Below are 16,374 nucleotides of genomic sequence, written 5' to 3' on the forward strand. Positions count from 1 at the left end.
CCTAAATAAATAATCGTACAGGGTTGCTATAAATTAAAATTAATACATTTAAGTCAAGTATTGAGTACAAATCATCGTTGTAGAAATCAAAAGCATAAAGATACTCGGAAAAACAGCGTTTCCTATTTTAGGATTTAAATTTTCATCAAAACGCTTGTGGGTCATCATATGACGTCAGTGTACATTTAGTAAACAATTAAATTGGGCGCGGAAATATCAAAATCATTTATTTGCGTAATAATTATGGATTCTAAAGTGTTTTAGTACTATCTGAACTTGTACAAACAGAGATAAAATGATGGAATGATAAAAAAATGGAGATTGTTGAGGTTCGACCAGAACAAAATGACTATTTTGCATTCTCGCTTCCTAGGCTGGTTGAAAAATAGCGACATTTCTAAAAAATCGATAAAAATATACATATATTTTAGTTACGAATAAGAATAGGTATCAAAAACGATATTTTTTCAACAAATCGATATATTTTCCGGACCTAGGACCACTGAATATTACCATAATTCGCTCTGATTCAACATATCATGGCGGATTGTTCAATTTGATTGACCAATTGTTTTTTTCCTCAAAAAATGAAATAAAATTATTATTTTACAGTATAACAACTTCAATCAAGAGAATCACTCTAGCCTATGACGATGTCATAACGAAATTCCACAACCTATTCCAAAGGAAATGTTAAAATTACACATTTTTGAAATCCAAGACCCCCAATTTAGTACAATTATATAAAGATTAACGTTTTTTTGGATGAAACTGAAGAGAAAATAGTGTTCTTCTTGAAATAATAGTACCTAAGACAATTCATACTCTTTTTTTAATGTGGCAAACTAACTTTTACTGCAACAAAATTATTATATATCACATAGAAATAAGAGAAGTTTAAAATTATAAGGATATTCGCAGAGTTATCCAAAATATTGTTATTGTATACTATAATTCTTCAAAAATATACATGTGGATATTGATGTAAGTGTTGCTTGTTCATTTAGAGACCTGCTTGAACATGTAATACCTGCTGATGTTATTCACCGAGCTGATGGCACCTTGTCGAAACGCCAGCACTTGCACTGGTCTCACCATCATCCGGATGCAACACTCACCAACTGTTAAACCACCAGCAACTTGTCGCACCCTCGGAGAGACGAGCTCTGAGCGTTTTGATCCAGTTTTCCGTTTATATAGCTATGGCGAATCGATATATCGACCCGGTTCACTTACTTATAGAATTAATTATTAAACGCCGTTGAAATTAAAGACATTACAAACGTATCACGATGAATTAGACATAGTTCTATTTGGTTTTGTATGGTGCACGGCTCATCTGTATTGATATGTTATTATTATTAAGCCAAATCGATGTTGTTTTTGTGTCCGGAGAAATGTAAATAGAATGTTGTCGATACTGTTGCAATCAGAAAATAGTTTTATTTCCATTTATATTATTCCAGATACAAGGCTTTTATACCAAAGTTTTCTTTAAATTTAATATACTCGAATCGGTTTGTTGGATTTAAGGTGTTCGACGAAGCTAAATTCCAAAATAACTAACGCCATAATGGTGGTATCCTCAGGCTGAGTAGCTTCAAGCAAATGACATCCAAACCTTTGTGATATTAAAATTAATATAACTTAGTATGTTCAGATTTGATGGTCCATTAAAAATACGACTAATTTTATAATTTGGCAAATTTAAAGCTTGTATACATTATCGTATTGTATACAGTATACAAATTCTCCAAGTCCGAAATGCAATACATTTCTAATGATCATTTAAGAATGGTGTAACATCGATCAGAGCAAACGACAACTATTGGGGACAAAGTCTGGTGAATATGACGGGTGATTTGACCCTCACATTTAAGTGTTTCCGTGTATGTCTTCGATATCAATATCCCATGATGGGTTCGGTCAGATTTTATGGCTTTATGCTAGTCTCTGGGTGTTTTTAGTCATCCATATCGAAGTCATCGCTTAAAAGTACTTGGTCCACTCACCAGAACGACATAAAAAGATGAAGTGTTCACGTTCTTAAATTAGATCCAGTTTCTTGGAAATAGTTGAAGAAGTCTTCGGTTGACTGTAGAAGGCGGTATCATAGAAATCCAACAAGAAACAGGTGGTCAATCATAAATCCATTATATATTTTACTAGTCTTCAGATGGAATAACAACCAGAACTATGAAAGATTATCCTGAAGCCGCTGTAGTTTCCACAAGGCCTCACAAGTTTAATTCTAATGGTTCATTGATGTTTTTGTTAATAAATGGATACAAAATTAGTAGTGCAGTTATTGTTGAAGCTTTTAAGGGTAACAATAAAAACTAAAAATAAATTTTAAGCAGCTAGTAAATTATTTTATCAAATATTCACCTTATTAAATTTGGAACTGACTCACAATATACAATCGGTGAATGAAACATGTCGTAAATATGTTTCATCAATGCACTGAAAAGAATGCCGTGGATTTCCCATTAGGAAGGAAGTTTGGTAAGGAAAATATAGTGGTACTAGAAAGATTTCATGAATTAATATTTATATTGCGGTTATTGCATCTTGGTTTAATGTTACTTTTCTATTGTTTCTTGTAAGTTTAAAGAATGTTTAATAATTAATTAACTATTTAGTATTCGTATGAGTCATGATGATATTATGTTGAAGAAACATCAGTCATTGGATATATCCCAAGGGGTTAATTATTACTTTCCTAGATTTGGGTATAATTTTTCATAATTCCAATTTTCTTGCTCATAAATCATTGCAATGACTTAACTAGCATAGATAGATATAGATCCATAGCTTCAGAAACGTCTTAAATAAATACCACGTCGAAAGTACAACCGATCAGGCTCTTCATCAATTTGTACAAGAATATGATGATTTTTGACAACAGATTTTCTTGATGCAGTCAAATTAAAAATAGGCGTCACTGCCAACAATTTATTACTCCATTTATTAGTATATATAATACGGTAAAGAATATTTAGATTTCAAACTCATCTATGGGGATATATGTTACTACAAGGTAATGTCTTTGAACCAAAATTGTATTGGACCTTGGAAAATATTTACTGATGATATGGTCCTACCTGCTATAAATAGCAACACTGAGACAACTGTAAATTACAAAGTGTTGTTAATAACAATACAGCGTGGACCAATAAATGGCGAAAAGAATTAAATGATACGAGGTAGTTTTGAGTGGTTCTTTTTTTGCATGAAAAAAAAACTATTTGACAATTTTGGTTATTATATGATGAAGAGAAGCATTGCCAAAGACAAAGTTGTTGAAAAAATTTACCACTGTTATGTTAAATGCTAAAAAACACTTTGTAGTGAATGATTTATATCTGAGCATACATAATAAGCTTTTAAAAATTGATTTTAAAACTGTTTGTGGCTAAAGTTTTATTAGAATTGTTTCATATTATGCTTTCTGAATGTATTAAGATCTTCATTTGAAGATATACGAAAAAAAATACAATGTCTTTGATACTTGGGGAATAATGAGTTAAGGAAAAAATACTCGATAGTGACTAACTAGTTGTAATATGTGTACCATGTCTTCTTTTTAATACAAAAAATGTTTTTTTCTTTACAAAGAACTTTACTATTTATGAATATATTCACGAAAATATTACAATTTTGCAACTGATAGCTGTAGAATCCATTGTGACACAACCGACCAAAAATAACAACACCACAAGGTTGTTAAAATTGCAATACCATCCAAAAACATACCTAAATTGTTACATATTTTGTGGCTCAGCGAATTTTCCTTCGGTTCGCTTTATATACAGTACAACGATTGCGCATTATTGCTAATGAGCGTTGATTAATATTTATTAACGTAATATTCATGCGTTTATTAATTCCGCCAAGAATGTCGGAAACTTTCTCTTGTCGTACGGGCCCCGGGATATTTGATTTTGTTTTCTTTGTTCGAGATATTGTAGAAATAACAGGTCAAATGAAAAGTTGCCGGCCCGACACATAAATGGCGCTACTAAAATTAAATCCATATGTTTTATAGTTAGCCCTAACCTTCAAAAGATGCGTGTATAAATTTGACATCTGTCGGATCATTAGTTTGTAAATTATAGCATTTTGTATATTGTGAAAAAATGGATAAAAAGGAATGTCGCGTGCTGATAAAATATTGCTTTTTGAAGGGAAAAAATACAATTGAAGCAAAAACTTGGTTTGATGCCGAGTTTCCGGACACTTCCCAAGGAAAATCAACCATCAAGGATTGGTATGCTAAGTTTAGACGTGGTGAAATGAGCACCGAAGACAGTGAACGCAGTGGACGCTCAACAGAGATTGTTACCGACCAAAACATTAAAAAAAAACACAAAAAAATTATCTTAAATGACCTTAAATTGAAATTGAATGAAATAGCAGAAACTTTAAATATATCAACTGAACGTGGACATCATATCATTCACGAATATTTGGGTATGAGAAAGCTCTATGCAAAGTAGCTGTCGCGCGAGCTCATTTTTAACCAAAAACAACGATGAGTTCGGAGCAGTGTTTGATGATGATCAAGCGTAATAAACCCGAGTTTTTGCATCAATATGTGACAATGGAAGAAACATGGCTCTATCATTTCACTCCAAAGGGCAATCGACAGATATCCGAGTGAACTGCACACGATGAACCCGCTCCAAAGCGTGAGAAAACGCAACAGTCGGCTGGCAAGGTTATGGCGTCAGTATTTTGGTATGTGCATGGAATAATGTTCACTAACTACATTGAAAAAGAAATGATTATCAATGGCGACTATTACATAGCGTTATTGGACCGTTTGAAGGACGAAATCGCAAAAAACGGCCGCATTTGAAGAAAAAGAAAGTGCTGCCTCACCAAGATCGTGTCATTGTGTCACAAGTCAGTGAAAACGATGGCAAAATTCCATGACTTGGACTTCGAATTGCTTCCTCATCCACCGTATTCTCGAGATCTCGCCCACAGCGACTATTTCCTGTTCTCAGATCCCAAAGGAATGCACGTTGGGAAGAAATTTTTGTCGAATGAAGAGGTGATCGCCGAAACTGAGGCCTATTTTGAAGCAAAGGACAAAACGTAATATAAACATGGTATTAGAGGAATAATGGAGAAGTTGGAGGGTCGCTATAATCAGTGTATCACCCTTGACCGGAATTATGTTGAATAAAAAAACTAATTTTCGTCAAAAAACTATTTAAAGTCAAAAAACGTGTTTCACTATGGCAGGCCGGGAACTTTTCAATTGAGCTGTTATTTGGTATGTATTTGTGGTAGAATGAAAACATTTGGCAATTGGGAAACAAATGGCCAATGGGTTGCAGATTAAGATGCTCGCTTTCGTAATCGTTTACAGATCTTTGTTAAATTATTTTTAACGTATCTGATGTAACCTAAGTTTTTATCATTAGGATCATCTTGTTACGGACCAAACAAATGAGTATCATAATCATAATAGTATTGATTTATTACTATTGCTCTATTATAAATACACCAATACACAAGTCAAATGATTGTGGGATAATTACACTTTTATATACTTGCACAATTAAAATGAAATTAGTCTAGATAAATTGAAGTGATTGTGATTCTGATTCCTCTGATTTCCTGCGCGTTGTCCAATACTATTGCTTCCAGGTTTTTGCAATTTAGCATCCTTATTTCATGTCGAAACAGGCTACATTATGGTAAAAGAATAAAATTTATTGAAAAACACCCATTTAACGCAATTTTATTTACATAAATTGCAAATCAACTTTGCAAAACAATAAGACAACCCTGAATAAGATCAAGTGTGCTAAGGCCATCGCCTTTTCAAGGTTATGGAAGAAGATCTCGTATTGTTTCCTTGATTACCATACACAGTGTGCGAAAAATATTTCAATACTGTGCTGACACATTAAATTATCATTTCTCTTTTTAACATATCCGAATTATTATTTATTTGGTTATTTATTTTTAAGATTCGAGGGATGAACATGTGTGAGTTTATAATTATTCACAATGAACTTTTATAGTATTGCTGTTTTAAGATAAAATATAGAAATATATGGGAACATTTTTATAAAATTTATTCTAAATGTTGTTTAAACATATTAATATATTATGATAAAATTCGATTCAACATAATAGCCTTTGCAATACCTGTAATTATGATGAAATTACCAATAAAATAAAATAAAAAGTGGCAATTTTTTTACCTTTTAGATACAGATAAAACTCTCAAACTAATTTTTTTTTTGAAAATACACTATTCATTCTATAACTTAAAAACTAAACGTTGCATAAAATTTATTATATCACCATTCGATTCAGCGTTAAATTCTTTATAAATCCTGTGATTTTTATTACCCTGCGACTGCTTGAACAGGAATGACAACAAAAAACTTGAAAATGGCCAAAAATCGTAAATTTTAACGACTATATACATGGAAAAAGTTCAAAAAATCTTTGCATCTCGGATTAAGATAAAACTCTCAAAATATATGTATCTTTATGTGAAAGAAACGAAAATCCATGTTAAATTGCTGTAGGACTTATAATTTTCAAGATACGTGACATAATCAGAAATTCACTCGTTTTTTGAAAATACACTATTCATTCTATAACTTAAAAACTAAACGTTGTATAAAAATTATTATATCACCATTCGATTCAGCGTTAAATTCTTTATAAATCCTGTGATTTTTATTACCCTGCGACTACTTGAACAGGAATGACAACAAAAAACTTGAAAATGGCAAAAAATCGTAAATTTTAACGACTGGAATAGAATATATACATGGAAAAAGTTCAAAAAATCTTTGCGTCTCGGATTAAGATAAAACTCTCAAAATATATGTATCTTTATGCGAAAGAAAGGAAAATTCATGTTAAATTGCTGTAGGACTTATAATTTTCAAGATACGTGACATAATCAGAAATTCACTCGTTTTTTGAAAATACACTATTCATTCTATAACTTAAAAACTAAACATTGTATAAAAATTATTATATCACCATTCGATTCAGCGTTAAATTCTTTATAAATCCTGTGATTTTTATTACCCTGCGACTACTTGAACAGGAATGACAACAAAAAACTTGAAAATGGCCAAAAATCGTAAATTTTAATGACTGGAATAGAATATTATACATGGAAAAAGTTTAAAAAATCTTTGCGTCTTGGATTAAGATAAAACTCTCAAAATATATGTATCTTTATGCGAAGGAAACGAAAATCCATGTTAAATTGCTGTAGGACTTACAATTTTCAAGATACGTGGCATAATAAGAAATTCACTCGTTCTTTGAAAATACACTATTCATTCTATAACTTAAAAACTAAACGTTGTATAAAAATTATTATATCACCATTCGATTCAGCGTTAAATTCTTTATAAATTCTGTGATTTTTATTACCCTGCGACTACTTGAACAGGAATGACAATAAAAAACTTGAAAATGGCCAAAAATCGTAAATTTTAATGACTATATATACATGGAAAAAGTTCAAAAAATCTTTGCGTCTCGGATTAAGATAAAACTCTCAAAATATATGTATCTTTATGTGAAAGAAACGAAAATCCATGTTAAATTGCTGTAGGACTTATAATTTTCAAGATACGTGACATAACCAGAAATTCACTCGTTTTTTGAAAATACACTATTCATTCTATAACTTAAAAACTAAACGTTGTATAAAAATTATTATATCACCATTCGATTCAGCGTTAAATTCTTTATAAATCCTGTGATTTTTATTACCCTGCGACTACTTGAACAGGAATGACAACAAAAAACTTGAAAATGGCCAAAAATCGTAAATTTTAACGACTATATACATGGAAAAAGTTTAAAAAATCTTTGCGTCTTGGATTAAGATAAAACTCTCAAAATATATGTATCTTTATGCGAAGGAAACGAAAATCCATGTTAAATTGCTGTAGGACTTACAATTTTCAAGATACGTGGCATAATAAGAAATTCACTCGTTCTTTGAAAATACACTATTCATTTTATAACTTAAAAACTAAACGTTGTACAAAAAATATTATGTTACCATTCGATTCAGCGTTAAATCCTTTATAAATCCTGTGACTTTGGTTACTTTGCCATTAGTTGAACGGAAGTGATACCCAGAAATATGAAAATAATAAAAATGGCCAATATTTTCACAACTATATATACATGATTATATATAGAGGTGAAAGTACTAGGTAATAAACAATAGCTTCAATTGAATCGTTCTATGTTTCACACAGTTATATTGATTGTATCTTGCGATATAACCAGTTCTGATTCATTCTGATACTGCTCTCATATTATTTCAAAACCTATCTCGTGCTATATTAATTTTGTTTTAGTTATTTATATATAAGGAAGATTGTTTAAAAGTTTTGGTTCTCTTTGGATTATTCTGCTATTTTAATCACAGAGTTTATATATTATATCATATCGAAGTAAATAATATAATGCAATTTTTATCAAACGACAAGGCTTATTAAACAACCCAGGACGAACAAACGCGTCAGAAAAAATCCGGATTACCAAGAAATGTTACCGATTCCAATAAAATAACGACAATCAATGTCGCTTGATAGTAATAACGAGGTAAATGTCAGGTAATAAGAGAAGCAGCAGGTTCCCGACTATAAAAATGCACCGACAGGATAGCTAGATGGTTTGGGGTCGAAGAACTTGAAGGTTGCCTTCTGAACGACCTTGACCTCCATTTTCTCGTGACGCACACTGATTAGCGTTGAATATTCATAAAAAATAGCACGAAATTATATGTTATTAGTGGAATAATTTTGTTTGACCTTTTAACGTTGTGAGATATTAATTATTGTGCCAGCTGTATAATCCCATGCGTGTTTTAATTACTTTGACAGCTAAAAATTCACTAAACCAACATAATTTTGAATAAAAAACTAAAAAATATCCACTCTATTAAGAGTCTTATAGATATAATTGGAGTATATCTTCCTTATACCATCCTACACAATGTTTGTTGTATCTTGCATCTGTTCTTTCACATAATCAAGGATGTTTCAAAAGAACATTAATGCGTATGCAAATTTTATGACCACAGGACAAAGAGAATTACTGAAAAAAAACTTGAATTGTACCATTAAGGAATAATGGTTTAAGATAATAGAGGTTGATAAAAGAAGTGGTTTATTTAATATAATTATAAGCTACTAATTTTCTGTCAACTTTCTCTCAAGATCTAGTATATATTATTATCATTTACTCTTAAACCAACTTAATTGATAGTTAATAACAACTACTTTATGGAGAATGTATTATTGAAGATCATCTACCATATACGACACGATATAATTCCAGTAGATAATAAACGAATGGATTGATGATAAGTTTGTACTAATGGTTGAAATTTCATTGTCTCACAAATAAAGTTTAGTAATTACTTGTCTTCCTCCATCTACCTACGCTATTTTTTTGTTTATAGCTAATCGTTTAACATCACGCTAGCTCATAACAAGGATGTACGTCATTTCAGTTTATTTAATTAAAATATGTGTCCTAAATTAATATATTTTTCTTGATATTATTCCTGATAATGTCGCTACATTCAGATGCTAGTATAATTGTAAGAGAAGAATCATGTTCTTCATCTTCAAGGTTAAGTAATCATTGAAAGGTCGCCATTTTTTATACCAATTACGTAAGTTTTACTAATGCGATATATAAACGACTTAATTAATTATATAATTACTAGAAGTCGAGGTGTCAAACCTTGTAAATCCTTAGTGGTAATATATTGATCTTGAACAATGTTGGGAAACACTGGAAATATTGAGAAATTATTATCAATCCCATCTTAGAGACAAACATTCTTCCTTCAAAATTAAAATGGCGATTGAAACTGTAAATGGAGTGCATTAGAGGAGGTACTAGAGGACGACTTAAATTCAGACCAACCTCGCCAACAACATCAGATGAATTTTAGGTACGTCTAGTCTTTGAAATTCATTTTTTCAAATTATTATCTTAATTCAGTTAAAAATGATGGACTAACACCTTACTACATTATATGGTTAAAATTATAGAAAACAGAGAAACTACCGCGTAATTGTTTAAATTGTTGAAACACTGGAACAATCAAAGAAATGAATTTGATAATTCGTTCGAATTTAGATAAGTTTTAAGATGTTTCAATTAATGCTATAATGTTATATTCACAGTTTTACCAACATTTCATCAACTTTTGTTTAGTTATTCACTGGAGTAATGGTGTATTGGTGTTAATTAAAAAATTTTGTTGAAAACCTTATCAAAATTTGAATTTATTTTAAGATAAGTTTTAGTTTTAGTAGATACAAGAAAGATTTTTATAAAGGAAACATAAATAACTTCAATGAATTACTATAAATTTGTAAAAAAAAATTGAATTATTGTTAACAAATATGTATGGCATGTATATATTTATTCCCTGTTTTTATTACTTTAAATAAAGTGGAGTTAAGTCTACTTTTAGATGTGTTCATCTTTGTCTACATTGTCCCCTCTCTTATCTAATATTGCCTATGATATGAGTCTTGTTCTGATATTGCTATTGTTACGAAATTAACACTTCCACGGAAGTAGGGACATACAGGACCTATTATTTTTTATGTTTTATTTTATTTACTACAAGGATATAGTAAACAAAAAAAATCGAAGTCTAATATAATTGAAGAACCCAGTTACTCACATCCTTTGGTCCGCCTGATGAAGTCCTAAGAGCTGGTAAACGAACCTGAAGAAAAAATCCCACATCTGTAGACCAGGTCCCTTGGCACCCACCTGAACGACACACAACCGCACATCAGACTCGAATGTTACGTGAAATGTGACAAATTATTAATGGCGCCTAATTGACAGGACAAGAAATTCGAATTAATTTGCCATGTTAATGGATGATCGACTATGAACGCAATTACGACGTTTTTTTTTCTGTATTCGATTTTCAATTTCGTGACGTCAGGTGTACTTTGTAGCTCGTCTACAAGGTCTACTAGAATTTATCTTTATTCTTTTATAATATGTGCGGGTTTTCGATGATGATGTACATCGTAATTTGTCGTGGGACTATTTCATTCAACATTTCAGCTATCAGTTTTTGGTTGCTATATGCAATGCTTCCAATTGCTTTTGGAGCTTCGATAATGCAATAGCTGAATAACTGAGCTGCTTCAATCGATGCGCCTTTGGTGGCATTACTCCTTAAACTGCAAGCATCTGTTCTAATTCTAAAAAACTATGTTAGTTCAGAGCATTTCAATTCGCTTTTGGTGATCTTACAGTCTCAACTGTGATGCTTAACAGGTCAATTGAAGAGTCCCCGACCTGACACATAGATGGCGCTACTAAAATTAAATCCATATAGTTTTTAGTTAGCCTTAACCGTCAAAAGATGCGTGTATAAATTTGGCAGCTGTCGGATCATTAGTTCGTGAATTATAGCATTTTGAGTGAAGCAACTCTTGTTATTGTGAAACAAATGGATAAAAAGGAATTTCGCGTGTAAAAATATTGCTTTTTGAAGGGAAAAAATACAGTTGAAGCAAAAACTTGGCTTGATGCCGAATTTCCGCACACTGCCCCAGGCAAATCAACCATCAGGGATTGGTATGCTAGGTTTAGAGGTGATGAAATGAGCACCAAAAACGGTGAACGTAGTGGACGCCCAAATGAGGTTATTACCGACGAAAATATTTAAAAAATCCACAAAATGATTTTGAATGATCGTAAAGTGAAATTTAATGAAATAGCAGACACTCTAAAGATATCAACTGAACATCAAAGAAAGAGAAAGCTTTATGCAAAGTGAGTGCAGCGCGAGCTCACTTTTAAGCATGATTCGGAGCAGTGTTTAAAAATGATTAATTGTAATAAATCCGAGTTTTTGAATTGATATGTGACAGTAGATGAAAGATGGCTCATCACTCCGAAGTCCAATCGACAATCATCCGAGTAGACTGCACACGATGAACCCGCTCCAAAGCGTGGGAAAACGCAACAGTCGGCTGGTAAGGTTATGGCGTCTGTGTTTTGGGATGCGCATAGAATAATTTTCATTGACTACCTTGAAACAGGAAGGACCATCAACAGCGACTATTACATAGCGTTATTGGACTATTTGGAAGGACGAAATCGCCGAAAAACGGCCGCCTTGGAAGAAAAAGAAAGTGTTGCTTCACCAAGACAATACACAGTGTCACAAATCAGTGAAAACGATGGCAAAAATCCATGAATTGGGCTTCGAATTGCTTCCTCATCTACCGTATTCTCCAGATCTGGCCTTCAGCGACTATTTCCTGTCCTCAGATCTGCTCAATCTGTCCAAGAATGCTCGCTAGGAAGAAATTTTCGTCGAATGAAGAGGTGATCGCCGAAACTGAGGCCTATTTTGAAGCAAAGGACAAATCGTACTACAAAAATGGTATCGAAAAGTTGGCGGGTTACTATAATCAGTGTATCAACCTTGAAGGAAATTATGTTGAATAAAGAAAACTAATTTTGCCAAAAATTGTGTTTTTTGCTATAGTAGGCCGGAGACAACTTTTCAATTGACCTGTTATGTCGGGAATACATAGAGTAGTACAACTGTTGTTCAAATTATGAATGTTTCCTAATTTTAATAGTTCATGGCTAGAAGACTTTGAGCGCCTTTCAATATTTTGCCCTTATACCTTCAGTTGCGATACTTTTGTTCAAACTCCACTTAACTATACCAAGGAATGCTTCGAGTAACTGTGGAATTCTTGCCAATCCAGCGCTAACCTGTTTTCTTTTCTTGATAATTAATTTGATTACGGTTACTTGAATGAATTCAGAAGAGAACAACCTTATAATCTATAAAAGGAAGTTTCTTTGTTGGTGAACCCTATATAGGATTATAGTTGTAAATTATAAAAATACATGATGTTGAAATACCTTATTCACAATAGACACGATAATTATGCATTTCTTTTAAATACATCTTAAAGTATCATAGCAAAAACACGACCTGTTGTTACAAACCACCTTAATTGTTATATTTAGCCCTGTTGGAATACATAAATTTATGAAATAAGTTCAATATCCAAGAATTGAGCATATATTTATTGACTAATACAATAACATTATATAGTTTTGCATGGTTTCTCATTAGCAAATTTTAAAACCAAAATGAATCTACGAAATCCTTCTTCTTCGCGAAATGTTTCGCGAAGAACCAAACTCCAAAGAAGAGTCCAAAGAGGTATCGTAGGAATGATTCTTACACAGAACCATTCAGGTACCGACTGTTACATAGGAAATCAAGATAATTGCACAGTGACATGAGGAACTACCCTATTCTCGTATTAATACCGAAGAAGCTGGCTTGGTTGGTGCAGTGGTAAAGGCTACAGGACGGTCCACCTACTGTTGCGATAGTCGCGGGTTCGAATCCTGCTGGGGCATGGTAGTAATTGTGACACCAATTATTTGTGATTGCCCTAGGCAAGAGTGTAAAATCCGACAAGGATAATGATCCTAGTGACGTCAGTATCCAGGCTGGGTAAACCGGATGTCTTCTGGGATCATATCTAAGTTGGTCGCTCGTCAGTCAGTACGTTTAATGGTGAGGACTGTGGTTCGAAGCCTTCGTTAAACTCTAGGTCCAGGCTAGATAAACCCTCGTTGATAAAAAGGAGACTTTAAAATATAATATAATTTGGATAACACTCGAACAGATCACAGACTCAAGAGGATTAAATCACTTGCAGAAAAAGCAGTAGTGTTAGTACGTGAACATTATGGGGTTGGGTTCTCCTAGATATAAACCTAGTTTTTAAGTTACTGAAACACAAATTGTTGTAGCAATGTGTTAATATTAGAAAAATGATTGACAAATTATTCCCGACCTTGCTTTTTCTATAAAAATAACCTTCTTTCATCTACATACACTTTATTTTATTAATTTTTAATATTACAGCAACAATTATCTAAAAATTTAGGGAGACTAACCAGTTCAAAGTGGCGATAATGATTTCAAAGTTGAGAATCGATTCAAACCAGACAATTTTTTCAAAGATTTTCTGCCACCGACACAGGAAACGTCAGAAAATATGCTAATGGATGCTAGTTAACCTGAATACTACGAACTTGCCCAATATCTCGAATGTTTATAGAGAAAACTCGTCGAAAAGGTAATTATATTTTGATAAATAAAAACCGTTCTGCAATGGACTTATATAATAAGACATAATATTGCTACTTTCTCATTTTGAAATATTTTAAAAATTAGATATTCTATTTTTATGAAAGTTCTCGACTGTACGCTACCAGAAATCCATTTAAAACTGTTGTTTGTACCAGAAGGTGCTAGTCTGTCATAAAACAGGTCGGTGTGCCATTAAAAAAATCAGGTGATTTTTTGACTTTGACATCGGCAGCCGTACGTATCGTAAAATAAAATTAGAATAACGAGTTATATTATAACCATTGCTATGAATTATTAATGGGCACTAATAATAATTTAATATTAAATAGACCAAAAAACAGAAAACATGATGATAGTATAGTTAAAGTTGGTAAAGTAAGGATTCTGTGGGATATACACTGAATGGAAAAAGCGTCACACTTTTATAGTTACAAAAATATGGTTAAGATCTTATTGTACGCGTTTTTTATCATTCGAGAAAATGTGACTTTTCTTTTTCTATTTATATATTTTAAAGTCTTCTTTTACCAACTAGGGGTTTATCTGGACAGGACCTTCATTTTACCAACTGGAGAGTTACCAACTTAGAAATCATCCCAGAAGACATCCGGTCTTATCCAGCCTGGTTACTGGCGTGACTGGAATCATTTTCTTTGTCGGATTTTGCACTCTTGCCTAGGACAACCACAAATATTAAACAATCACAAACATAAATTTACGACCATGTCCTAGCAGGATTCGAACCCGCCACTATCACAACAGCGCGAACCTTTACCACTTGCGCCACCAAGACGGCACAGTCTTTGCACAGAACTGTTGATTTAGTCAAGATTTTTCTTCTCATATCAAGTATCATTTAAAATTCTCTTTAACTGTAAGTATATAGGCTTTATTTTCATTGATGCAGCGTTGAATATTCTTACCGAATGCACGGGTGATAAACTTATGCGTAAAAACGAATCAATCAATCTTGTTAAAACTGCATGTGCTCCCTATTATTATAATGATATCGTGGTGGAAAGAAACAGTTGAGTTAAAATTTTGCGTAAATTTTAGGACATCCTTTATTTAATCTCAATATCTGTTACGTAAACTCATATCACAAAATAAATAATGCAAAACCAGCTAGAACACTATTTAGATATACCAACATAATGAATTCAAATTAAAACATCAATCCTTCCTGTCCGTTTTTAATATATAATGTTTAGTTAACCTTTACTATGTATTACTTAAACATTATTTAATATAAACATTTGTTATAGTATCTGTTAGATAACACTGATTATATTTGAATAAAATTTTAAAATCAAAAGTGAATTTTACATTTTATTTTGTCATTTCTTTTATTCAGTTGTTTCAGTAACCTCCAAAATCTATAAATATACAGGACGATCAAAGTCTTACGAGTCATAACATAAAAAATGGTAGGACATGATGTTATAAAAAACATAGATCATAATCTTAATTAAGACACCAATAACACTAATGCCTTTTGCATGGATGCTTTAAATTGACAGACAATATGTCATCAGTAATAATCGAGCTCATTATATAGGGAACAGAAGCAGAGATAGTAGGAATTTGCATTGAAAGAATTATACATTGTCAGCGCAATATGATGAATCCGATTGTTCAAATACGTTCGTTTGTGTCTGTGTAGGTGCCCATCGGTTTTATACATTAAATTATATGTAAATCGAATGCAAATTAATTGATTATTCTATCGATACGCAGTTCTTATTTAATTTACAATGTAATTTGAATGTTAACGCTGATAAAAATTTTTATATGCAATGCTGTGTTATAATAAATTCCTTAATCATATTTTTGTATAAAATGCGCGTTATTATTGAAAGATTACGCTAAAATATTTAATAATTTGTCAAAAAAATGGATTTCTAGTTGTAAAAATAACTTTGTTTATTAATAAAGTGTGGATTTTTTGTGCTTTCAAGGTTCATATACGTTTCAAACATTAATAATTGATATATGTGCCATCTAGTCTCTTGTCATCTTTGTAATCAAACTTAGATTTGTAATACAAAAAAACACATTTTAATATAAAATATATACGTAACAATCGTTGTAATAACTATATAAAAATAAACAAAAATCTTATTTAACCTATCTACTACACATATTTTATATTCTACTATATACACACAATTTTG

General features: G+C 31.9%; 1 protein-coding gene across 4 annotated transcripts in view; it reads right to left on the reverse strand.

The window, feature by feature from the left end:
- Positions 1–16,374, reverse strand: part of snu (ABC-type transporter snustorr) — a 100,272-nt gene that overhangs the window by 25,898 nt on the left and 58,000 nt on the right. Inside the window, exon 1 of one of the 4 annotated variants that reach the window (XM_076409712.1) lies at positions 10,724–10,881. The exons of 2 other annotated variants lie outside the window; for them this stretch is intronic. In XM_076409712.1, coding sequence (XP_076265827.1) covers positions 10,724–10,788 — 65 coding nt within the window. In that variant the 5' untranslated portion in view covers positions 10,789–10,881. Of the gene's footprint in view, positions 1–1,030; positions 1,114–10,723; positions 10,882–16,374 lie in introns of those variants that run through there. One more of the 4 variants, XM_076409710.1, reaches the window with a different exon arrangement.

Source organism: Rhynchophorus ferrugineus, unplaced genomic scaffold (assembly GCF_030347505.1).
Source record: "Rhynchophorus ferrugineus isolate W39M unplaced genomic scaffold, kcgeb_rfMv2 rfM7, whole genome shotgun sequence".
Taxonomy (NCBI): Eukaryota; Metazoa; Arthropoda; class Insecta; order Coleoptera; family Curculionidae; genus Rhynchophorus; species Rhynchophorus ferrugineus.